Raw genomic sequence first — 17,789 nt, 5'->3', positions numbered from 1 at the left:
CATTTCAAAAGGCTTCAGCTCAGTGTCATTTTTCCCCAGTCATATATCTTCATTATAAGACAGCCGTGGAGCGGACCATGTAAATACTTCTCATCAGATATGGGACACTGTTAAAACTGCCTCAGTTTGGATTTGGAATTTCACTATTTAGCTCTGGTTGGGTAAAGCTGTATTAAGTTTTGTAAAAAAAAGAAAAAAAATCAGTTGTGAACGAATAATCAGATGTACTCTTATGTTTTTAGTTTGTGAAAAATCCCTTGGCTTTTGTTTTTGTTAATAATAATTATTTATTATTACTTACAGTTAAATCACTCTGTTTAAGGCTGCAACTAAGTGTTTACCTCCATCAGCATTTTTCTGTTTTATAGGCAGCAGCAGAATTACACAAATGAAATGTTGTGGAGGGGAGGAGCGTGACCCAAGAAAGGATAAACAGGATTTTTTTTCACTTTTTAAACATGACATAATAGGAGCTCTCTACGTGCCATTCTAGTTTCCATCATCATAATATTAGCAGATTTTTCTCAAAAAGAAGAGCCAAAAAGACAAGTGTCCCACTGGAGGATAATGTTTTTGCTGAATGGAAACCCAAGACAAACTTATATTTATGGTGTATAATAGATTATTTAAATGTTACAATAAATGTTTTCCTGAATTATTAATTAATCAAGTTGTTACAACATTGAAACCTATGAATCTAATGAAAACCAGTCTATTAGAAAATGGTACTTTTACATCCATTGCCAAGTCTCTTCTACATAAAAACTAGGTTTTATGTAAAATATGGCTTCACTGGACAGTTCGCTGTAAAATCTGCATCTTTCTCTGGTATTTCACAACATCCGTGTCAAAGATAAGCATTCCTCAGCAGAGCAGCTAACTTCCTTTAGTCTGGCTTCAAACACTCAGCGCACACCCGACTTTGATTCATCATCGCTGCACACGGCGTGCAGCCATCTACCGTTATGCAACGGGCCTTCAAAACACTATTTGGTTACGGGGCATGATCCCAACATCAAGGAGGCAATCAATCCCATCATGCACCGGGATGAGGTTGGGAGATGGAAGAGGGCAAAGCGTGGTTAGACTCGATAACAGCAAAATGACGAGCGTGAAATGTGACCCGGGGTTACAGGACTGAGGAGAGAGGTGGCCTTGGTGCAGCGGCAGCCATTCAACACACAGACAACACCGGACGAGATGTGTCAGGATAATGAAAGACTATTTACTTTGAGTAGACTTTGAACTGTGTTCAATCTGTCTAGTAGTTTACTATCACTGTCCAATCCAAGACATTCCACTCTGGACCAACAATCTTTTTTTGGCAACAATTTGTGTCGAGGTCAGGAACTAAAACCTGAATTTCCTGCCTCACGTGTTTGCAATCTGGGGGCCGGCGAGCTCTTGTAGACAGAGAAAGAGAGACTGAACTTTGTTTTGAAGGCATCACATGAATCCTTCACATTGTGCTAACTACAGCACGGAGTCAAAGAAGATGAAACATGACGTACACAAAAACACGCTTTAAGCCTCGAGAGATAAACAACTCACTGTGAGCACTGAGATTAAATGACCTCAGCTGTGAGTCACTCCAAGGTCACATGTTGTCAATGTTGTCCTGGTGTTTCCCTTCAAGAAAAACACTGTTTCTGAGACATCGTGCAGGAGGAGGAACGTTTCGTTCAAAATTCAATCAAGGGAGGGATGAATGAGCCATTCTTTGATTTCTGAGGGAAAAGTGGAGGCGGCACAAGAGTATATATACACAAGAGTATAAAGATGGATGTTTGGAAGGTGAGTGATTTTTAATCTAAATTATAATTTAGGGTTAAGACACAGGAAGTGTCCAAGCCATCGTTATCCCCCATAAACAGCATGAAAAGATGTTGGGCCTCCATCAACCCATGTCACACTGCACACAACCAACTTATTACACCCAGACACACACACACACATGCACTCAAAACACAAGCGTGTGGTCATGTTGCATAAGCAGACACACACTTATGTACAAGCAAGGCCGCCTCACACTGTGACTAATCTCACACCTCACACAGAGGCACGGTTCTGCTCCTCTTCCTCCTCCTCGTTCCTCCTCCAAACAAATCACCACCAGAGAAGAAAGGAGACATAAACAACTCTATGGAGCGAATAATTAGAGTGAAATAAAACAATCTATGACAGCCGGCTCCTGTGTCACCATGAATCACACGCTACCTGACCCCAGCTTCTCCATGGCGACGATGGTGCAGTGCCATTTTTCCTCTGCTGACTGCAGCTTTGTCGTCGCCTCTGCCCTTTCTCAGTCGGCTGGAAGCTGCAAGTTTACAGCAACTTAAACCCAACATAATGAAATACACACTCACTCTGCTCCTCATCCTGAAACTAATTATTCACAAAACAAATCACATAAACTCTGACCCTGGAAGCCAGCAAGTGCATGAACGTGCAATAACACGTGGCTCCAGCGGCGATAACTAGACTGAGAACGAATCCTGGGTCCACAGCAGAGCCGGGGTCGTTCCTCTCCCCGCTGGAAGCTCAAAGTTTACAGCTACAGAAACTAAAGATTCACACAAGAACAACCAGTTCTGCTCCCATGCAGTAGAACTACACACACAATCATGACCTTTAACTCTGCTTTAAATTTAACTGCAATATTCATTCTGTCTGAGTGTCTGTTTTTACACTGTATACATTCATTTTTATTCCATTCACATTGTTCTATATTTTAAGTATTATTATGATTACACTTGAGTATTGCATGCTAACTATCATTACTTACTGAGGCCTATTTATTTGACAAATGTCCCCATTGTGGGACTATTAAAGGATTATCTTATTTAATCTTATTTAATCTAATCTTATCATGAAATGTCAGTGGGTGATGCCACAACAGAGGATACACACCCACTGCTCCTGGTCCTTAAAACTAAACATTCACACCATCAGTGCAACAAACACATGGCTCAAGTGAGAATAACTAGACTGGCGATGGTGGTTCGGCCTGGTTGGACAGCAGGACTGGGAGGACTGGAGCTGCTGGAGCTGCTGGAGAGGAGCCAGCATGGGGAGGCCCTCCACACTTCCATTCAGCATGGATGGATGCAACTGATCAGTGAAGGGTGAGACCTGGAGCAGTGTTTTTAATGGAGCAGACCTCAGCCTTTACTAATACTCTCAATGAAATCCTTCAAAATAAGAAGTGTGCAGAATAAGCGTTTGCAACAAATACCTGGCACCGAGCTGCTCTGAACGGGATGTGACAGGCGGCAGGAATAAGAAAGCATGAAACGCATTCTGTTCCCTGCAGTGGACTGACTGTTGCATAGCGAGTTGCCACAGCAGATTTCCAGGCCACGCAGGCTCGTCCCTGTCAGCTCCGACAACACACAGCACCATAAACCCGACACATGCACGCAGCTGCAGGCGGCACACGCACACGCACGGGAGGGTGGCCTTTTTAAATCCGGGCCGAAGGGGGGCCTCGGCCTGCGGGATTGTGGAGCCTTACCTCGGGTCTGCGGGATCCACTGAGGAGGCGCCGGGTGTGGTTACAGACGAGCCTCTGCGTTCGGAGGCGGCGGGGACGACGCGGAGCCGGAGCCCATAGCGAGGGGAGCGTCCGCCGGGCAGGAGGCGGAGGTGACCACCGGTGATTAGAAGCAAACAAAGCGGCTGGGAGGGAGAAAATATGTCCGGGCGGCGGTGTCTCCTCTGCGGCTTCACCTCAGCATCTCTGTCGCTGCAGCGGATCCGCGACGTGACGGTGATCGGCAGCCTGCCTGCGCGCGCGGTCCCGATTCCATCGCCCCTCGCAACAGCTCGGCCGCGCGCAGCAGCGTCTTTAAAAAGCTCGTTCGCGGTTTGCCGGTGCACGCGCGCTGCACACGACGTTGCCAGATACAACAACAAAAAAAACTAGTGGAGAATTTTTTTTTTCTTTTTGTTTCGGGTTTGTTGCTAAAAAGTTTTTATAGAATCACTTTAATGCACATTGAAATATTATTATTGTTCTTGTTATTCCTGTCATTATTGTTATTATTGTTGTTTTTGTAGTTATTATTATGTGTGTGTGTGTGTGTGTTTGTTTCCTCACTCATTTCTTATGTATGTAGTCACTGTTCATGTGCTTGACAACATATATATATATATATATGTGTGTGTGTGTATATGTTGCCTCTCTGTGAGTGTTTTGAATGTATTTTATGTATGTTTCATTTTAATGAATAATAAAAGATAAAAGTCATTAGATTGTACAAGAGTAAAAAGCATAGTTCAGCTGCAGATTCAATCATTTACAAATTTAAGATCCATTTTAACCAATATGTGTTCACTTTGAGCTAAACTAAAACACCGAGTTCACTAGTTGTTATCTGCTGTTATATGCACTGTCCATAAATAATATTGCTACTGAAGAAAACTTTAAAACACAGACGTTTTCAAGCATGTTCTGTTTGTGGACTGTTATTTCAAAGGTTAAGGGATCAATGGAATTGTATGAAAAGGCGGAAAAGCTGACCAACCTGGCAACACAGTCTGCACAGAATCCCCACATCTGTTTTCCTTGTTTCTTCTTTAGAGCTGCAACATCTGGTCTCTGCGAAATTCAACAACCTGAAAGAAATATAAAGATTTGTAAAACGTTGAGTGAGACAGAAAATTATAACGTCAGATAAAGTTCTCTGTGTTTAAGGACACTTCTATTCAGTTTGGAACGCGGCCACAGCAAAGTCACTTCTCGCACAGTCCACAGTGAGGCAGCAAAGATCGCGATAACTGCGAATGATGAAAAGACCTTTACTCCACCACTGTGGAGTTTAAATTAACAATTTCCTGCAAAGCTTCATCGTTCCCTGCAGCGATAAACTAAATGTAACTGACTTAAAATGTACTGGAGCAAAAGCAGAAAGCACCATCAAATAAAAATGCACTAGTACAAGTAGTTCAAGGTCAAGTAGTTGACACTTGGTTGGTCACTTGAGTGAACTATACTTTCCACCAGGGGAGTTCTGCATGAAACACAACAAGCAGTCATGAAACACAACAATTTGACTAAAGCAGAAGTAAGAAAAATACATAAACTACATTAGAAGAGTCATACAGACGATACAACAAAATCAAGTCTTAACACTTTTCTGTCTTTTGTTGAATTACAGTTTAGTTACTCATTTCTTGAACAACCCTGTAACTGAACTGCAATTTTGATTTATTCTGATGCATTCCAGCCTTGCTATCATGTTTTAATAGAGATAATGAATTCATGTGAAGGTTACATTGTCGGTGTTGTTTGTGTTGAACAGCTTTATGGTCAATTTGAACTGTAATTTGAGCTGTCCTTGTCTTTGCTGAATATCCACGTTTATTCAGCCTCCGGGCGAGAACCAGCAGACTGAGAGACAGCTTCATCCACCAAGCCATCAGGATGCTGAACCCCCCCCCCCCCCCCTTCCTTCTCTCTGTAATTCTGTTAATACTGCCATATTGCCATATTTATATTTATATTCCACTGATAATTCTGTTTATATTTATACCGTTCATTCTGTTCATCCTGCCATATCTGCCATATTTATACTCTTTATATCATCTAGATTTGCCACTGCCTGTTTATATCTTTTAATTACTTATATTTTTTATATTTTATATTTCGTGTTTAATGCTGTTTGCACCGGGGATAAGAGGGAAACGCTATTTCAATTGTCTGTATGTCCTGCACATATGGCATTATTGATAATAAAGTTGACTTGACTTATCTCCCAGGACACTGTCCCTAGACATTGCTTTTGGTACAGTGTGTAAGTACACTGAGAGCCTCTATCAGGAACACCCAGATAAAATAATCTGGATACAACAGGCCTGTAATAAACCTTGTTTAATGAAGGTTATATGGCCAAAGAGGTTTTTCTTCAGTCGTATTATAATTTCATGGGCTGCAAATTGCACTGCTACACAAAGAGATGTGTGTGTTGTTCAGCCTGATTAGAATCAACATGAAAACAGAATTGTTGTGTGTTATTATGTGATCATAACAAACTGCTTACTGAGTGTAAGATAAGATTGCATAATATAACATAACATAAAGATAAAGCAGCGAGAGAGGATAAAAAATATAGAATAAGCACATAATACCCACCTTTCTCTTTAAAGAAATACTGCTGGTACATGTGCTTGAGGTTTATGAATGTGAACACATCGTGCTGTACACACATGTGCACGTGGGTGGATTTGTCACGTGTCACAAACTGGCAGGTGCAGTCACAATCGCGGTGGACTGCGGTGCTCGGGAAACACAGTCGGAGTGAGAGCTCTGTATCTCCACACGCTCTCCTTCCATCCGGCCGTGACGTGTCCTCCTGCAGCCCGTCAGTGTCAGTGTCAGCCAGTGTCGGTGTGTTGCTGCTGCGCCGTCGGTAGCTGGTCGGGAGTTAGCCGCGGAGCTAACCTGCAGCCGAGCCGAGCGGAGCCGCGAGCGAACCCCCGCAACCTCCCCAATGCATCCCCCGCGGCCGCGATGGCAGCGACGGACCCGGTCTGAGTCGTAGCTCCTCCGCCATGTAGTCAGACGGCGCGGCTCTCTTGTGTGTGGTCACCGTTAGCGTGATTTAGCTATTTCCCCACCGGTAGCTAGCTATTTTTTAAAAAAAATTTCATTTCTCCCTCCTCCTCCTCCTCCTCCTCCTCCTCCTCTTCCCGACTGTGTCCGGGACAGACGGCGGCAGCTAGCCCGCCTCTCTCGCCCCTACAGGAGGATGCTGAAGCTGTTCGGCGCGCTGGTGATCCTCGGACTGGCCCTGGCGTGCATCACCTCCTGGGTGCTGGACAGCTATGACACGGCTTGGCACCCGAAGCGGAGCGTCCAGCACCCGGGTGCCGGCGACGGAGCCCAATCCAAGGGGAGCTCTCCACCATTTCCCGGCGGCGAGTTGGACAATATTTTCTGGTTTATACAGGTGGGTTATTAAATGTGAGCTACCAGCTGGCTCCTACTGGTTCCTATAACAAGCCTCGGCTAACCTCTCCACCAGCATTTTAGATGGTATTGTCCCTCATTTAAAGCCTCGGTAGATTATCTGCTGTGCTGCTTGAACTCTGACAGATCGAGTGAAAGGGGTCACTGACTGCAGAAGTGTGTCATTGTTGGATAAACATGTAGTTCAGCCACACAGGAAGTGCTTAGACTTTGCACCCTCACCTCTTTAACACACAGTCCAAGCACAAGACCAGTTTTAATCCTGATTTGTGCTCCTGTGTTCAAGGTGTCTGACATTCACATCAGCCGGTTCCATGACCCAAGGCGCATTCCTGATTTTGAAAAGTTCTGCACCGACACCATCGAAGTGATCCAGCCAGCTCTAGTGCTTGCAACAGGTACTGTAATGTCTCTGCCTCACGTCTTGTATGAGTGACTAGGTGTGGCCCTCGAGTCAGTGCACAGATCTCACACACTTTTCCCCTTTCCGCTCCACAGGGGACCTGACGGATGCTAAAACAGAGAGTAAGGTGGGTTCCCTGCAGCACGAGGTGGAGTGGCAGGCCTACCACAACATCCTGAAGAGGTCCCGGGTGATGGAGCGCACACGGTGGATAGACATTCGAGGAAATCACGGTGATAAACCACAACATCATCTCTTAACTCACCGATTTAAGTGGAGGATCCTAGACGGGGCCTGACCGAGTAAAATGAGCCGATATGAGCCTTTCACAGATATTTTGGTATCTGTGTTTCCTTACATAAAAACACCCGCTAACATCTGGCTTTTGTCTGCAATGGGAATGGAAACAATCGGCATTCACTCCCTGCAGTAAACGTGGGTACACCAAATTTTGGTGTAAAAGAGTTTTAACATAAAAAATGTTAATTCAATTTCAGTAAATGTGATTGTTTCATTCAATGCATTGTTAATAGCATCTTCCTAAAAAAAACCCAATATCAGTTGTGCTCTAATCCTTGAGTTAAGATTTCCAGAAGAATCCATTAACTGTGGTTCTTTCTAGCATCCCACAGGAAGTCATTCCACCCCCCCCCCCCCCCCCCACCTTACTGCCTCTTCTCTGTTATTGGATCGCAAGCTATTAGATGTGAAACAAGATATCCTCTCCCATCCTTTGGAACTGTCAAAATGAAGACAGCTAGTTACTGGATGTGGAGTGTCTCTGACAGATACTCCGCTGTGATTGATTGCAGTTGTTTATGTTTGACCCGTCAGTACAATCCCCGGATTCTATAAGAACAGATTTGGTTTGATATCCTCCTGATGCCTGGGGGTGGGGGGGTTCTGGCCACTGTGACAGTTTGTTCACTCCCCAATCTCACCATCATTTCATTTCTCCTCACAGATGCCTTCAACATCATGTCACTGGACAGCGTCAACAATTATTACCGGTCAGTATGAGAAGCCAGTAACACAGTAAAAGCCTGATGTACATCCAGCTGAGATGTTCGAGCTCCCTCCTGCATGTCTTTTAAAGTAGCGAGCTGATTGTGAAGCCAGACTTCAATGGCTGTGAAACAGGAGTAGTTGCAGTAGCGACAGTATTCCTGAGGCCCGAAATAGAAGCAGAATCTACATAAACAAACGGACTGTCATCGTCTTTTGACACGAATTATGTTTTATGTGCCACGGCTGCTTCTGTTAATGCTGATTGATCTTTTAACTCCCTAATACTCTTAATGTTGTTGTCATCCTCCGTGAGACAAAGTCTGTCTCCTACGCAAGCGTAATTTATTTATTTAAAATGCATTAAATTATCTCGGGCCTGTGCTCGTGTTCAGAGCTGCTGGCTCCATCCCAGTCTGAAGCACAGTATATTGTTGCTCACGTTGGCTTTTCTCAATTTTCTCTAGGAAATACTCGGCTAATCAGAAAGTCGGCTCGTTCCACTACGTTCACAAAACTCCCTTTGGCAACTACTCCTTTGTCTGCGCGGATGCCACTCTGACTCCAGGACCCAAGAGACCATACAATTTCTTTGGTATTCTCAACCAGGTACGTCTGTCTAACAACTTCTCTTCATTTGTGATGAAAAATCTTGAATTTATTAAACATAAGGAGATTTGTTCTGCACAAAAATGTTATGGGATCCTTCCTGACCCGTGTGGCATCCTTCCACTGAGTTTCATGATGTTCTGTCATAGTAGTTTTTGCATAATCCTGCTAACTATCAAAACACTGATGAAAACATCACCTCCTTGGCGGAGCTAAACATGTATTCATTGTCTTTAAAGGAAATGTAAGGATGCACACGCAGTAGAAACTGAATGTCATAGAAACAAATTTAAACATGTGGCTCTTTTGTCAATGAATGACAGACTCAGATGGACCTGCTGGACACGTTCAGAGTTGAGAGTTTGGAAAGCAACCAGTCGATCTGGTTTGGCCACTACACCACTTCCACTGTCGTCTCTCCGTCTCCAGGAGTGCGGGACATAATGAGGTATGAAAATCCCGGATGTTAAACCAGTTATTAGCAAATGGGTGGGAGAAATATTTAAAGCTAATCTTTCATCCCTGAATCCTAGAACTAGATTATGAATTAAACATTTAAGCAGTCATTGACATATTATAATTATCATTTTATAACTTTTATACTTTAACTTCTTGTGTTTTAAGATCTGCAGTTGCATATCTCTGTGGCCATCTGCACACGCTGGGCGGCCTGATGCCTGTGCTCCACAGCCGACACCCTCAAGGCACCCTGGAGCTGGAGCTGGGCGACTGGATGGACAACCGCAGGTATGCAATGTGACATGGTCACAAAATATTCATAACTGTGTGTTTATTACCTCTCTTCCTCCGCTTCTCAGTGAATTCCTCTCCTCCCGTCTGTCTCCAGGTACAGGGTTATGGCTTTTGACCATGACCTGCTGAGTTTCTCTGACCTGAAGTTTGAGCAGTGGCCTGCGGTGCTCATCACCAACCCCAAGGACGCTCAGTACCTTCATCCAGGAGTGGAGCCGCTGGGTCGGATACGGAGATCGACACACATCAGGTGCCTGTTGTTGGAACCATAAAACCTTTCACTGGCACTGGATCTAGGAAACAAAGCATCTGTAAACATCGTGTCAATTTCTGGGGAATTCGTGCTCCGATCTGTATATTACAGATTAAATATCTGTAATATCTTTTATTATGATGCAAAAAGTCCAAATTAAAGACGATCGTTGTGGAACCTTGGAATTTCACCACAATAGTTGTTCCACTGTGAATCGAGTGAGCGCTGTGAAACTGCCTCAGGCTGTTTTATAAAATATTAAATTTCTTTGATTTCCACAGGATCTTGGCCTTCTCTGAGGCTTCAATCACAGCGGTGCATGTGAGCGTAGATGGGGAACCTCTGGGGAAAAGCCACTCTGCTGGAGGACCTCTGTATGTTCTCCTGTGGGATCCATCTCTCTACCTCACTGGACTGCACACAATCAGAGTCAAAGTGGAGGTCAGCACAGCGTTCACTTATCTTCTGCTTCAAGTCACAAGAGTTGGGAGATATTTAATTGGTCTTAATTAACTTTGGAAAGTTTTGTTTGCCTAAGTTAAATTATGATTAATAAGTGAACTGCTTTGAAACCCTTCTCAGTATCAATACCTTCTGCAGATTTGAATGTCCTCTGACCTGAATTAACAGTTTTTTCTTTTCTAATCATTTTGCGTGTGTGTGCCGTGAGCCAGGACTCGGCAGGCCGGTCGACAGAGCGGGAGCAGCACTTCACTCTGGAGGAAGACCTGACTCCCAGCTTTGGTTTTGTGCAGTCCTTCATCCTCCTCACAGACCACTACATCCTGGCCCGCGTGGCCTTCATATTCATGACGGTGCTGAATGTCGGTGTGCTGCTGGCCTTTAGGTTCCTGAGCGTTCCTTCTGGCAGAGGTAATATTAAATAAATACATCATCATGATGTCATTGGTATTGTAGGTGTTATTCTGGGTTTACGTCAGTAAGAGTCATTCTTCTTCACTGTGTGAAAATCGTACATATTAGTTTTTTCTTCATCCTCTTCAGGTTTGACGTCTCAAGTGTGTATGTCGCTGCGTCTGGTCAGTAAAATGGACTCTTTCTACTACTCTCTGCTGCTGTTCAACCTGTGGACAGCCTTAGGTGGGTCTACTGCTTTTCTTTTAAGTCAGGTTGAACATGCCTCTGCTTCTTACATGATGTTGCATCTAAAATCCAAACAATATCTGTGAATTACTGTGAATGACATAAATACGTAAAAATAACAAATCTATGTAAAACTAATATCTGGTTGGCTCTACAGGATTTTTATTAAAGTCCTGTGTTTGTTCTTATATCCACAACTCAATCTGATCTGTGCTGTTTCCGTCTATGTTCACAGGTCCGTGGTTCGTAGGAGAATTGATAGACGGCCATATTGGCGCCTGCTTCGTCTTTGGGGTTTTCATCGATGGACACTTCCTGGAGGGCAGTCTCTCTTATGTTGTTGGAGTGGTTCAGGTGAGAAAATTAATGTTTAAACCATCTACCTCACTGCTGAATTAGCTTTAATAATAAATTCTCTCCAGAAAAAAATCTCTGGTGAGAATATGTTGCTTTTCTTAATCTTATCCGATAGTAAACTGTCTTTGGGTTTTAAATAGGACATTTTATTAAATATTATAAAACAAAATGCAGAATATAATCAGCAGATGATTTGTGCATGACAAATTTTAGATGCTGCCCTAACTTGCTCTACGTCCACAGATGTCGATCGGTGTAAATATATTTAACGCAGCCCACGTAACCTCAACTTCACCATTTTTATTTCCTAAATTCTGCAGAGACCTTTACATCGACATTTAAAACGTTCTGTTTTGTTTTGGCAGATTATCATATTAATCTTAATTTGGCCTAACAATTTCCACTGAATCTACAAATGCTGTTTTACTTTTTGCCATTTTTTCAGTGCTTCATCTCTTAATTTTACAGACTGAAAACTGCACTAATCACATTTAACTGAACTAATTTCCAGCTGCTGTTCTTCAACATGCCCCTCACCTCTTACCTCTGCTGGAGCCTCCACCACCGTTGCCGCGGCAACACCTTCCGATCTCACTTCCTGCGGCCGGGCTGCCGCTGGCGGAGTCTGGCGGTCCACCTCTTCATGCTGCTGCTGCTCACCTGGCAGGCCCACTCCTGCTACTTTCTCCTGGAGACCTACGGCTCCATGGCCTTTTTCTTGTCTCCTGTCCGCACGTGGGCGTTCGGGCTCAGTCTGCTATTGGTGTACTGCGCCTGGACAAGCCCCGCCCCTTTCACTCGTGACAATAGCAAGAGCGTCTCTCCCTCTTGACAGTAATTGCACTGTACCACCACCACCACGATATCCATTGAGCCTGACTCACAGATATATTTTGCAGTCTCTATCCACCCTGAAAGCCTCAATTTTCCCCACACGACAGCCTCTTCCTCTCTCCCTCTCTCTCGCATCACTTCATCCCTCACTACCCTGTTTCTAGATAGTATTTACTTGATATGCATGTTATTGTAAAGCACCGGTGAGCACATTTCTGGCCATATTCATAGCAATGTGTACAGTGTTAAAAAACAGAAACACCTTGGATACATTAAGAATTAAATAACCTGTTTGAGGACTATTTCGATGAATGTTGCAGTTGATGGTTAAAGCTGACTCATTTACTTGAGATTTAGCACTTTTTGGAAGTGTTGCCTTGGCTGAATGCCACTTCACCACTGCCAAAGGATGAATAAGAAAGATTTCACCTTTTATTCTCCCCCCCAAAGCCGCTTTCATTCGCTAATGAAGGCTGTATGTGCCAAACCAATCCCTGTGTTTACCTCCCGACAAACTAAACATGTGGATGATAAAAGGTGTATGCCTCATTTTATATACTGTAAGCTTTCCCTAACGTCCCATGGGCTGATGGAAAGCGATAGTTACTTCGGTGGAAATGACGTACTGTAGATAATGCAACCTAGACGATCAGATTTTCAAGTTTATTCTACATTTAATAACAGGAAATCAAAGGAAGGAAATTATAAATGAGTTGAGTACTGTTGCTGATCTGTGTTCAAGACGTTGTATGATTTAAAGTGTTTTTAAACTTATATGAATTCCACTGCACACAACTGCCAATGTAAAACTTCGTAATATTCGCATTGGAATATTCATATCCAACACTTCAATGCCACTTTTCACCACGACACAGACGCCGGCCTGACTCTTCATGCTCCTTCAAACGTGACTACAGAAAGCAGCTGTTTGTTTCTCAGGAATGTGAGCACTTGAACAATAGGCTGGCCCCAGTAGTATTTCAGGACAATGTTTTTATACTCCATAGTAGCTCAGTGAACTTTAAAATTATATTGAAAAAAAATCCAGATGTGTGGTGGCAAAAAAAAAATCTATTCATTCTGATTGTAATGTGTGATTTCTTTATTTTATTTTCTCTCTCATGTTATAAAACTGCACTGCAAATGGGCACGTTTTGTTCAGAATGTTAATCCCTTTTTGTGAAGGAGCGAGAGCATAAACTGAGTTTCTAGCCCGTAGTGGCAGGTGCCTGGATTCCACAAGAACAAACGGATCTGAAAAATGTACAGAAATAGGGTGGATACGTTATTTATCGAGTCCTTTCATAAAAGCAATGTTACAGCAGCGTGAGGTACTCGCATATTTTCCAAACTATACCCAGTGTTGGTACAGAGGTGTTCCTCTGTGCTGTTATAAGACATCCGCTTTAATATTAAAACACCTGCCAGGCACTGAGAAAATTGATTTATGTGCAATCGTGCTGGCAGTGGTTTAATAACTTCTTTTCCTCTCTGCATAGACAGGTCTTACACGTTTGTACAGGAGCACCACTAAGTGTTTAATTCCAGGATAAAGACTGATATTTTAAATGTATTGAGTTTTGTCATTGGAGATGTTTGTTTCTAACAATGCTCAGTATCTCTCACAAGCTCTGTGGCCTGTCCACAAGGAGGCAGTGTTGATTGGATACAGAGTGTAATGATTTATCACTGGGCTGCAATTCACTTCCATCCCCAGATTCTGCACGATTAGTTTTTCTTTTTGCAGAAAGTCACTCACAGATGATACGTTTTCTATAAATCTGGTGGTGATTGTCTTGTACTGTGCATCGAATGAACAAAGAACAGACATCAGCCCGAGCATGGATACATCTCTACGAAGGAATACACAGAAAAACAATGTACTGGTGTTCACTGTTCATAAGCCTTCATAAGTTCATGTTCAACTAATGAAACATACCAATGAAGATGATGATCCCTCCCCGCCACATTTTTTTTTTCTCGTGACAACTGAACTTAGAGCCAGCCACAACTTTTATTTTGTTAATGGTTTATAGTGCTGTGGAATAAAAATGTTCATTACAGTAAATCATGTACTTTGTGTACTTTTACACAGAACCCCCCACACTGAGAAAAGGCAATTTAAAGGAATTTCTGAATCATAAAATTTGTAATATATTATTTAAAATAAAGTGTGAAAAGAAGCTAAAGAAATAAAACATAATATTATTGCTGCATCACTGTATAAACACACACACTAGCTTAAGTGCTTTAGCTGGCAAGCTAATGCAAACAGAATTAGCTAACACATTGTCAAAGATAACAAAATAAAGTCCAAAGGTCTAATTAAAATAAATGTCATGTACGTTAACTAAAAACACTTTTTTAGTTAGCTATTAAACTGCAGCTAACTTTTTCATACAAATAAAGCTACTACAACGATGTTAATCATTGAATCTAAATGGGAGCTAACTGCTGTAGCATCACAGTGTAAACTCCTGTTTGTAGCGGAAGCGCTTCAGCTGGTAAGCTAACGTATAAAATATTAGATTAAAATTAATTCTACTCAAAAATCTTTAGTTTAACTCCATGAGTAGTAAAACACAAATTAAATCACAATCAAGGATGAAACAATGGCAATGCTGGGTGTTTATAATATAGATATTATAAGCAAATATCTATTTAATCTATGTTTATTTTTTACTGCAGCATGGATTTATATAAATCTATATTAAAAAGTATTAATATTCAAAACTTATCAGACTCTCAAACACTCCTTACTTTTCTATTTTACTTTTCTCAGGATCATAAAGAGAGAATATGATGTGATTTTTGATTTCTGGTTCATAATTGTAATCAACTGGCACCAAAGCGATGCAGTGTCTTAATCTTGTTCATTACCTTACTGGCAGTGAGTGATGAATAGGCAGCTGTGGGTTCATTTCTCGAGGTGTCTGGTGAGAGTAGTAGTTGCTGGGAACTGTGGTGATTATCCTCACTCCGATATCTTTATAATTTGTTTGCCAATGTTTCCCCCTTTCATCATAGAGCAAAATGCATCTGCAAGAAAATGGGAAAAAAAAAAAATCAACTCTGTAAATGTAAAGTCAAGAATCATAAAATAGTGGAAAAATGGCAGAGTGAAACGTCACATACCTCCCATGTTTTCAATGCCATTCACCACAGTTTCTAGCACCTGCAGAATGAAAGTACAATATGATGCAACAATGAGGACAACCAAACAGTCAACATACATTAACACCATTTCCCCCTCACCTTGATTTGACCTGATTTAACACACTGGCTGAGCTCACAGAGGGCAGCGTCTGCTTTGCTCATGTAGTTGAGCACCATGAATCTCTCTCTGGTGATGCTCTTGCTTTGCAGAGTTTCCTGTGTCTCCTCGCTCAAAGGTGGAGGATATGGCACATCCTTGTTGTACTGAGAGATCTGCCCACACAGGATCACATGGCTGCCGCTGTTCATCTGAGAAAGAGAGAGGCGGAGGTCAACATGTCGGATTCACTGGTGCAGGAAACACTCACTGTTGAAGATAAGGAAAAAGTACTGCAGAAACCACAAGCCACCAAATTTTATGTTTGCAAATGTTGGAAACACCACCGCAGAATAAAGAGTGCGACAAAAACATCATTGACAGTACCTGTGCTATGACAGTATCACTGATGGGACCTCCCACATTGTCAAAGTAAACATCCACACCATCAGGGCAGCACTCCTTCAGTCTTGCCGGTACATCCTCCTGTCGATAGTTGATGGCAGCAGAGAAGCCCAGATCATCCACTAAAGCTCTGCACTTCTCAACAGATCCACAGATCCCAACAACCCTCACACAGCCGTCCAGCCTGCCAATCTGGGGGGGGGGAGATCAGGAAGCAATGACAAAATCAGCCTCATTTGGTTTTTGTCTCTGCAATCTAAGCTGTGCTATGAAATGATACCAAAATCACAGGTTTGCTGTATTTACCTGTCCAGCTATGGAGCCACAGGCCCCAGCAGCCCCACTGACCACCATGGTCTGATTGGCCCCTTTGGTGATGTGACCCTTCTCCCTCACTCCCAGCAGGGCAGAGAGGCCTGTTAGGCCAACTGCACCCAACAAGTAGGATAAGTGCCCACAAGCCAACTGGGGATCAACCTGCAATAGAGGGAAGTTTTTATTGACTAATAAAACACAGCGTCCTTGTCACATGGTGCTTTAAAGGTTCAGTGTGTAAGATTTAGGTGAAAGGGATCTCTTGGAAGAAATAATCCTAGTGATGTTTTCACTTATCATCTGAACTGAACAAATTGTTGTTTTCTTTACCCTAGAACGGATCGTTTATATTTAGATACTTTAAATTTACAACAGGAGCAGGTCCTCTCAATTTTTTACAGTCGTCGAAACTGAACAAACTCAACAACTTTAGAGTTTTTAAATGATAATTGAAGTTCACCACAGGTTCTCTTTCATGTTTGAAGGGGAGGGGGAGCTGAGGGGTACTCAGCTGCAACATGCAACTTCACCACTAGATGTCACTGAATTCTACACACTGAACCTTTAAACCTTACTTAACAAATTCACATTTTTCACATGTAACAAAGACATTCTCCTCCCTGCAAGAGGACCCAGTCTACCTGTCACTGTGAAATATAAGCCACTGCTGAAAAAGGTACGTGCCGCACCTTCTGTAAGACGCTTCCTTTCATAACAACGTGGGTCTGCCACGGCCAGTTGAGCGAAGTGACCACATCTCCCACAGAGAAAGAGCTGCAGCGGCTGGACTCGACCACACCGATGCCGGCACCATCCACACACTCAGACAGCTGCCATGGAGTCAGGTACCCAGTACCGGTGTCCTCGTTCATCCTGCAGCGCTGTGAAGGCAAAGACACAAAGACAGGAGTCATGGGACAATGGATGCCTATCAACTAACTTTAACCTTGCTATAACTCAGGTGGGTTAGTTATAACTGCATGATGTAAGTGGACTCATCTAAATGCAGATGCCTTGATAGTTTAGACTTAAAAAGCACTGAAATGACCTGACACCATCCTGACTGTATGTTTACCATGTAAGGGTCGACTGAAAGGTAAAGCGTCCGAACAAGGGCCTCCCCCTCCGTCAGGTCAGGCGCCAAAGTGGACTCCTCCAGGCGGAAATTTGCAGGAACTGGCACCCCATCTTTACCTTCACGTAAAACAAGAAGCAATCACACAGACGCAAACAATGAAACTCTCAAAACTCTCTGAAGAAATGAAAACTTAACAAAGCTTCCAACCTGGACGTGAGTTGAGAACGACTCTCTGCACATGCATCCTCGGAAAAAAGTCGCATTTAATTCAAAGCAACACAGAAAAAGTGCGGGTGTTTACGTGCAAAGTGTCAAAAGCTGCAGCACGAGTGTCACCGTGTGGTTGGCAACAGGCTAAGCTAGCTAACCACCGAACCAGCTGTAGCTCAGGAGTGTGTTGACATCAGCTAACCGGAGTGTTCTTCCTGTTCCTGCAAGATGCTTCCCTGT

At 43.0% G+C, this 17,789-nt stretch overlaps 2 protein-coding genes across 4 annotated transcripts; one reads left to right on the top strand and one right to left on the bottom strand.

Moving 5' to 3' along the window:
- Window positions 1–6,430: 6,430 nt before the first annotated feature.
- tmem62 (transmembrane protein 62) lies at window positions 6,431–14,356 on the top strand. 3 transcript variants are annotated; one of them, XM_069536385.1, is made up of 14 exons: window positions 6,431–6,578; window positions 6,710–6,950; window positions 7,257–7,368; window positions 7,469–7,606; window positions 8,338–8,383; window positions 8,846–8,987; window positions 9,311–9,435; window positions 9,612–9,734; window positions 9,835–9,990; window positions 10,275–10,434; window positions 10,668–10,866; window positions 10,999–11,094; window positions 11,333–11,451; window positions 11,966–14,356. In XM_069536385.1, the coding sequence occupies exons 2-14, from the start codon at window positions 6,750–6,752 to the stop codon at window positions 12,284–12,286; spliced, it is 1,938 nt and encodes a 645-aa protein (XP_069392486.1). In that variant the 5' UTR covers window positions 6,431–6,578; window positions 6,710–6,749; the 3' UTR covers window positions 12,287–14,356. The 3 variants fall into 3 exon arrangements, with proteins under 3 accessions (XP_069392486.1, XP_069392487.1, XP_069392484.1); XM_069536386.1 differs by lacking the exon at window positions 11,966–14,356 and adding an exon at window positions 11,698–11,958 and having other exon boundaries at window positions 6,431–6,950; XM_069536383.1 differs by having other exon boundaries at window positions 6,460–6,950.
- Window positions 14,284–17,781, bottom strand: ptgr2 (prostaglandin reductase 2). Its single transcript, XM_020109201.2, has 8 exons — window positions 17,547–17,781; window positions 17,337–17,455; window positions 16,951–17,142; window positions 16,253–16,423; window positions 15,929–16,138; window positions 15,544–15,753; window positions 15,424–15,463; window positions 14,284–15,327 (listed from the first exon to the last, which is right to left on the bottom strand). Exons 1-8 carry the CDS (start codon window positions 17,581–17,583, stop codon window positions 15,263–15,265), a joined length of 1,044 nt encoding a protein of 347 aa, XP_019964760.2. The 5' UTR covers window positions 17,584–17,781; the 3' UTR covers window positions 14,284–15,262.
- Between the last annotated feature and the right edge of the window lie 8 nt (window positions 17,782–17,789).

This window comes from Paralichthys olivaceus, chromosome 12 (genome assembly GCF_024713975.1).
Source record: "Paralichthys olivaceus isolate ysfri-2021 chromosome 12, ASM2471397v2, whole genome shotgun sequence".
In the NCBI taxonomy this organism is placed as follows: Eukaryota; Metazoa; Chordata; class Actinopteri; order Pleuronectiformes; family Paralichthyidae; genus Paralichthys; species Paralichthys olivaceus.
The sequence above is the reverse complement of the archived record's forward strand: the minus strand, read 5'-3'. Positions and strand labels throughout refer to the sequence as shown.

Bases quoted from the DNA above. Each gene is read 5' to 3' on its own strand.
- ptgr2 (XM_020109201.2), bottom strand. From the start codon at position 17,583: ATGCATGTGCAGAGAGTCGTTCTCAACTCACGTCCAG. The intron at 17,143-17,336 runs GTAAACATACAG...TTGCCTTCACAG, and splicing joins TTTCAGTCGACCCTTACATG to CGCTGCAGGATGAACGAGGA. The intron at 15,464-15,543 runs GTGAGGGGGAAA...TTCATTCTGCAG, and splicing joins TTAAATCAGGTCAAATCAAG to GTGCTAGAAACTGTGGTGAA.
- tmem62 (XM_069536385.1), top strand. From the start codon at position 6,750: ATGCTGAAGCTGTTCGGCGCGCTGGTGATCCTCGGACTGGCCCTGGCG. The intron at 6,951-7,256 runs GTGGGTTATTAA...CCTGTGTTCAAG, and splicing joins ATATTTTCTGGTTTATACAG to GTGTCTGACATTCACATCAG. The intron at 9,436-9,611 runs GTATGAAAATCC...TTGTGTTTTAAG, and splicing joins GGAGTGCGGGACATAATGAG to ATCTGCAGTTGCATATCTCT.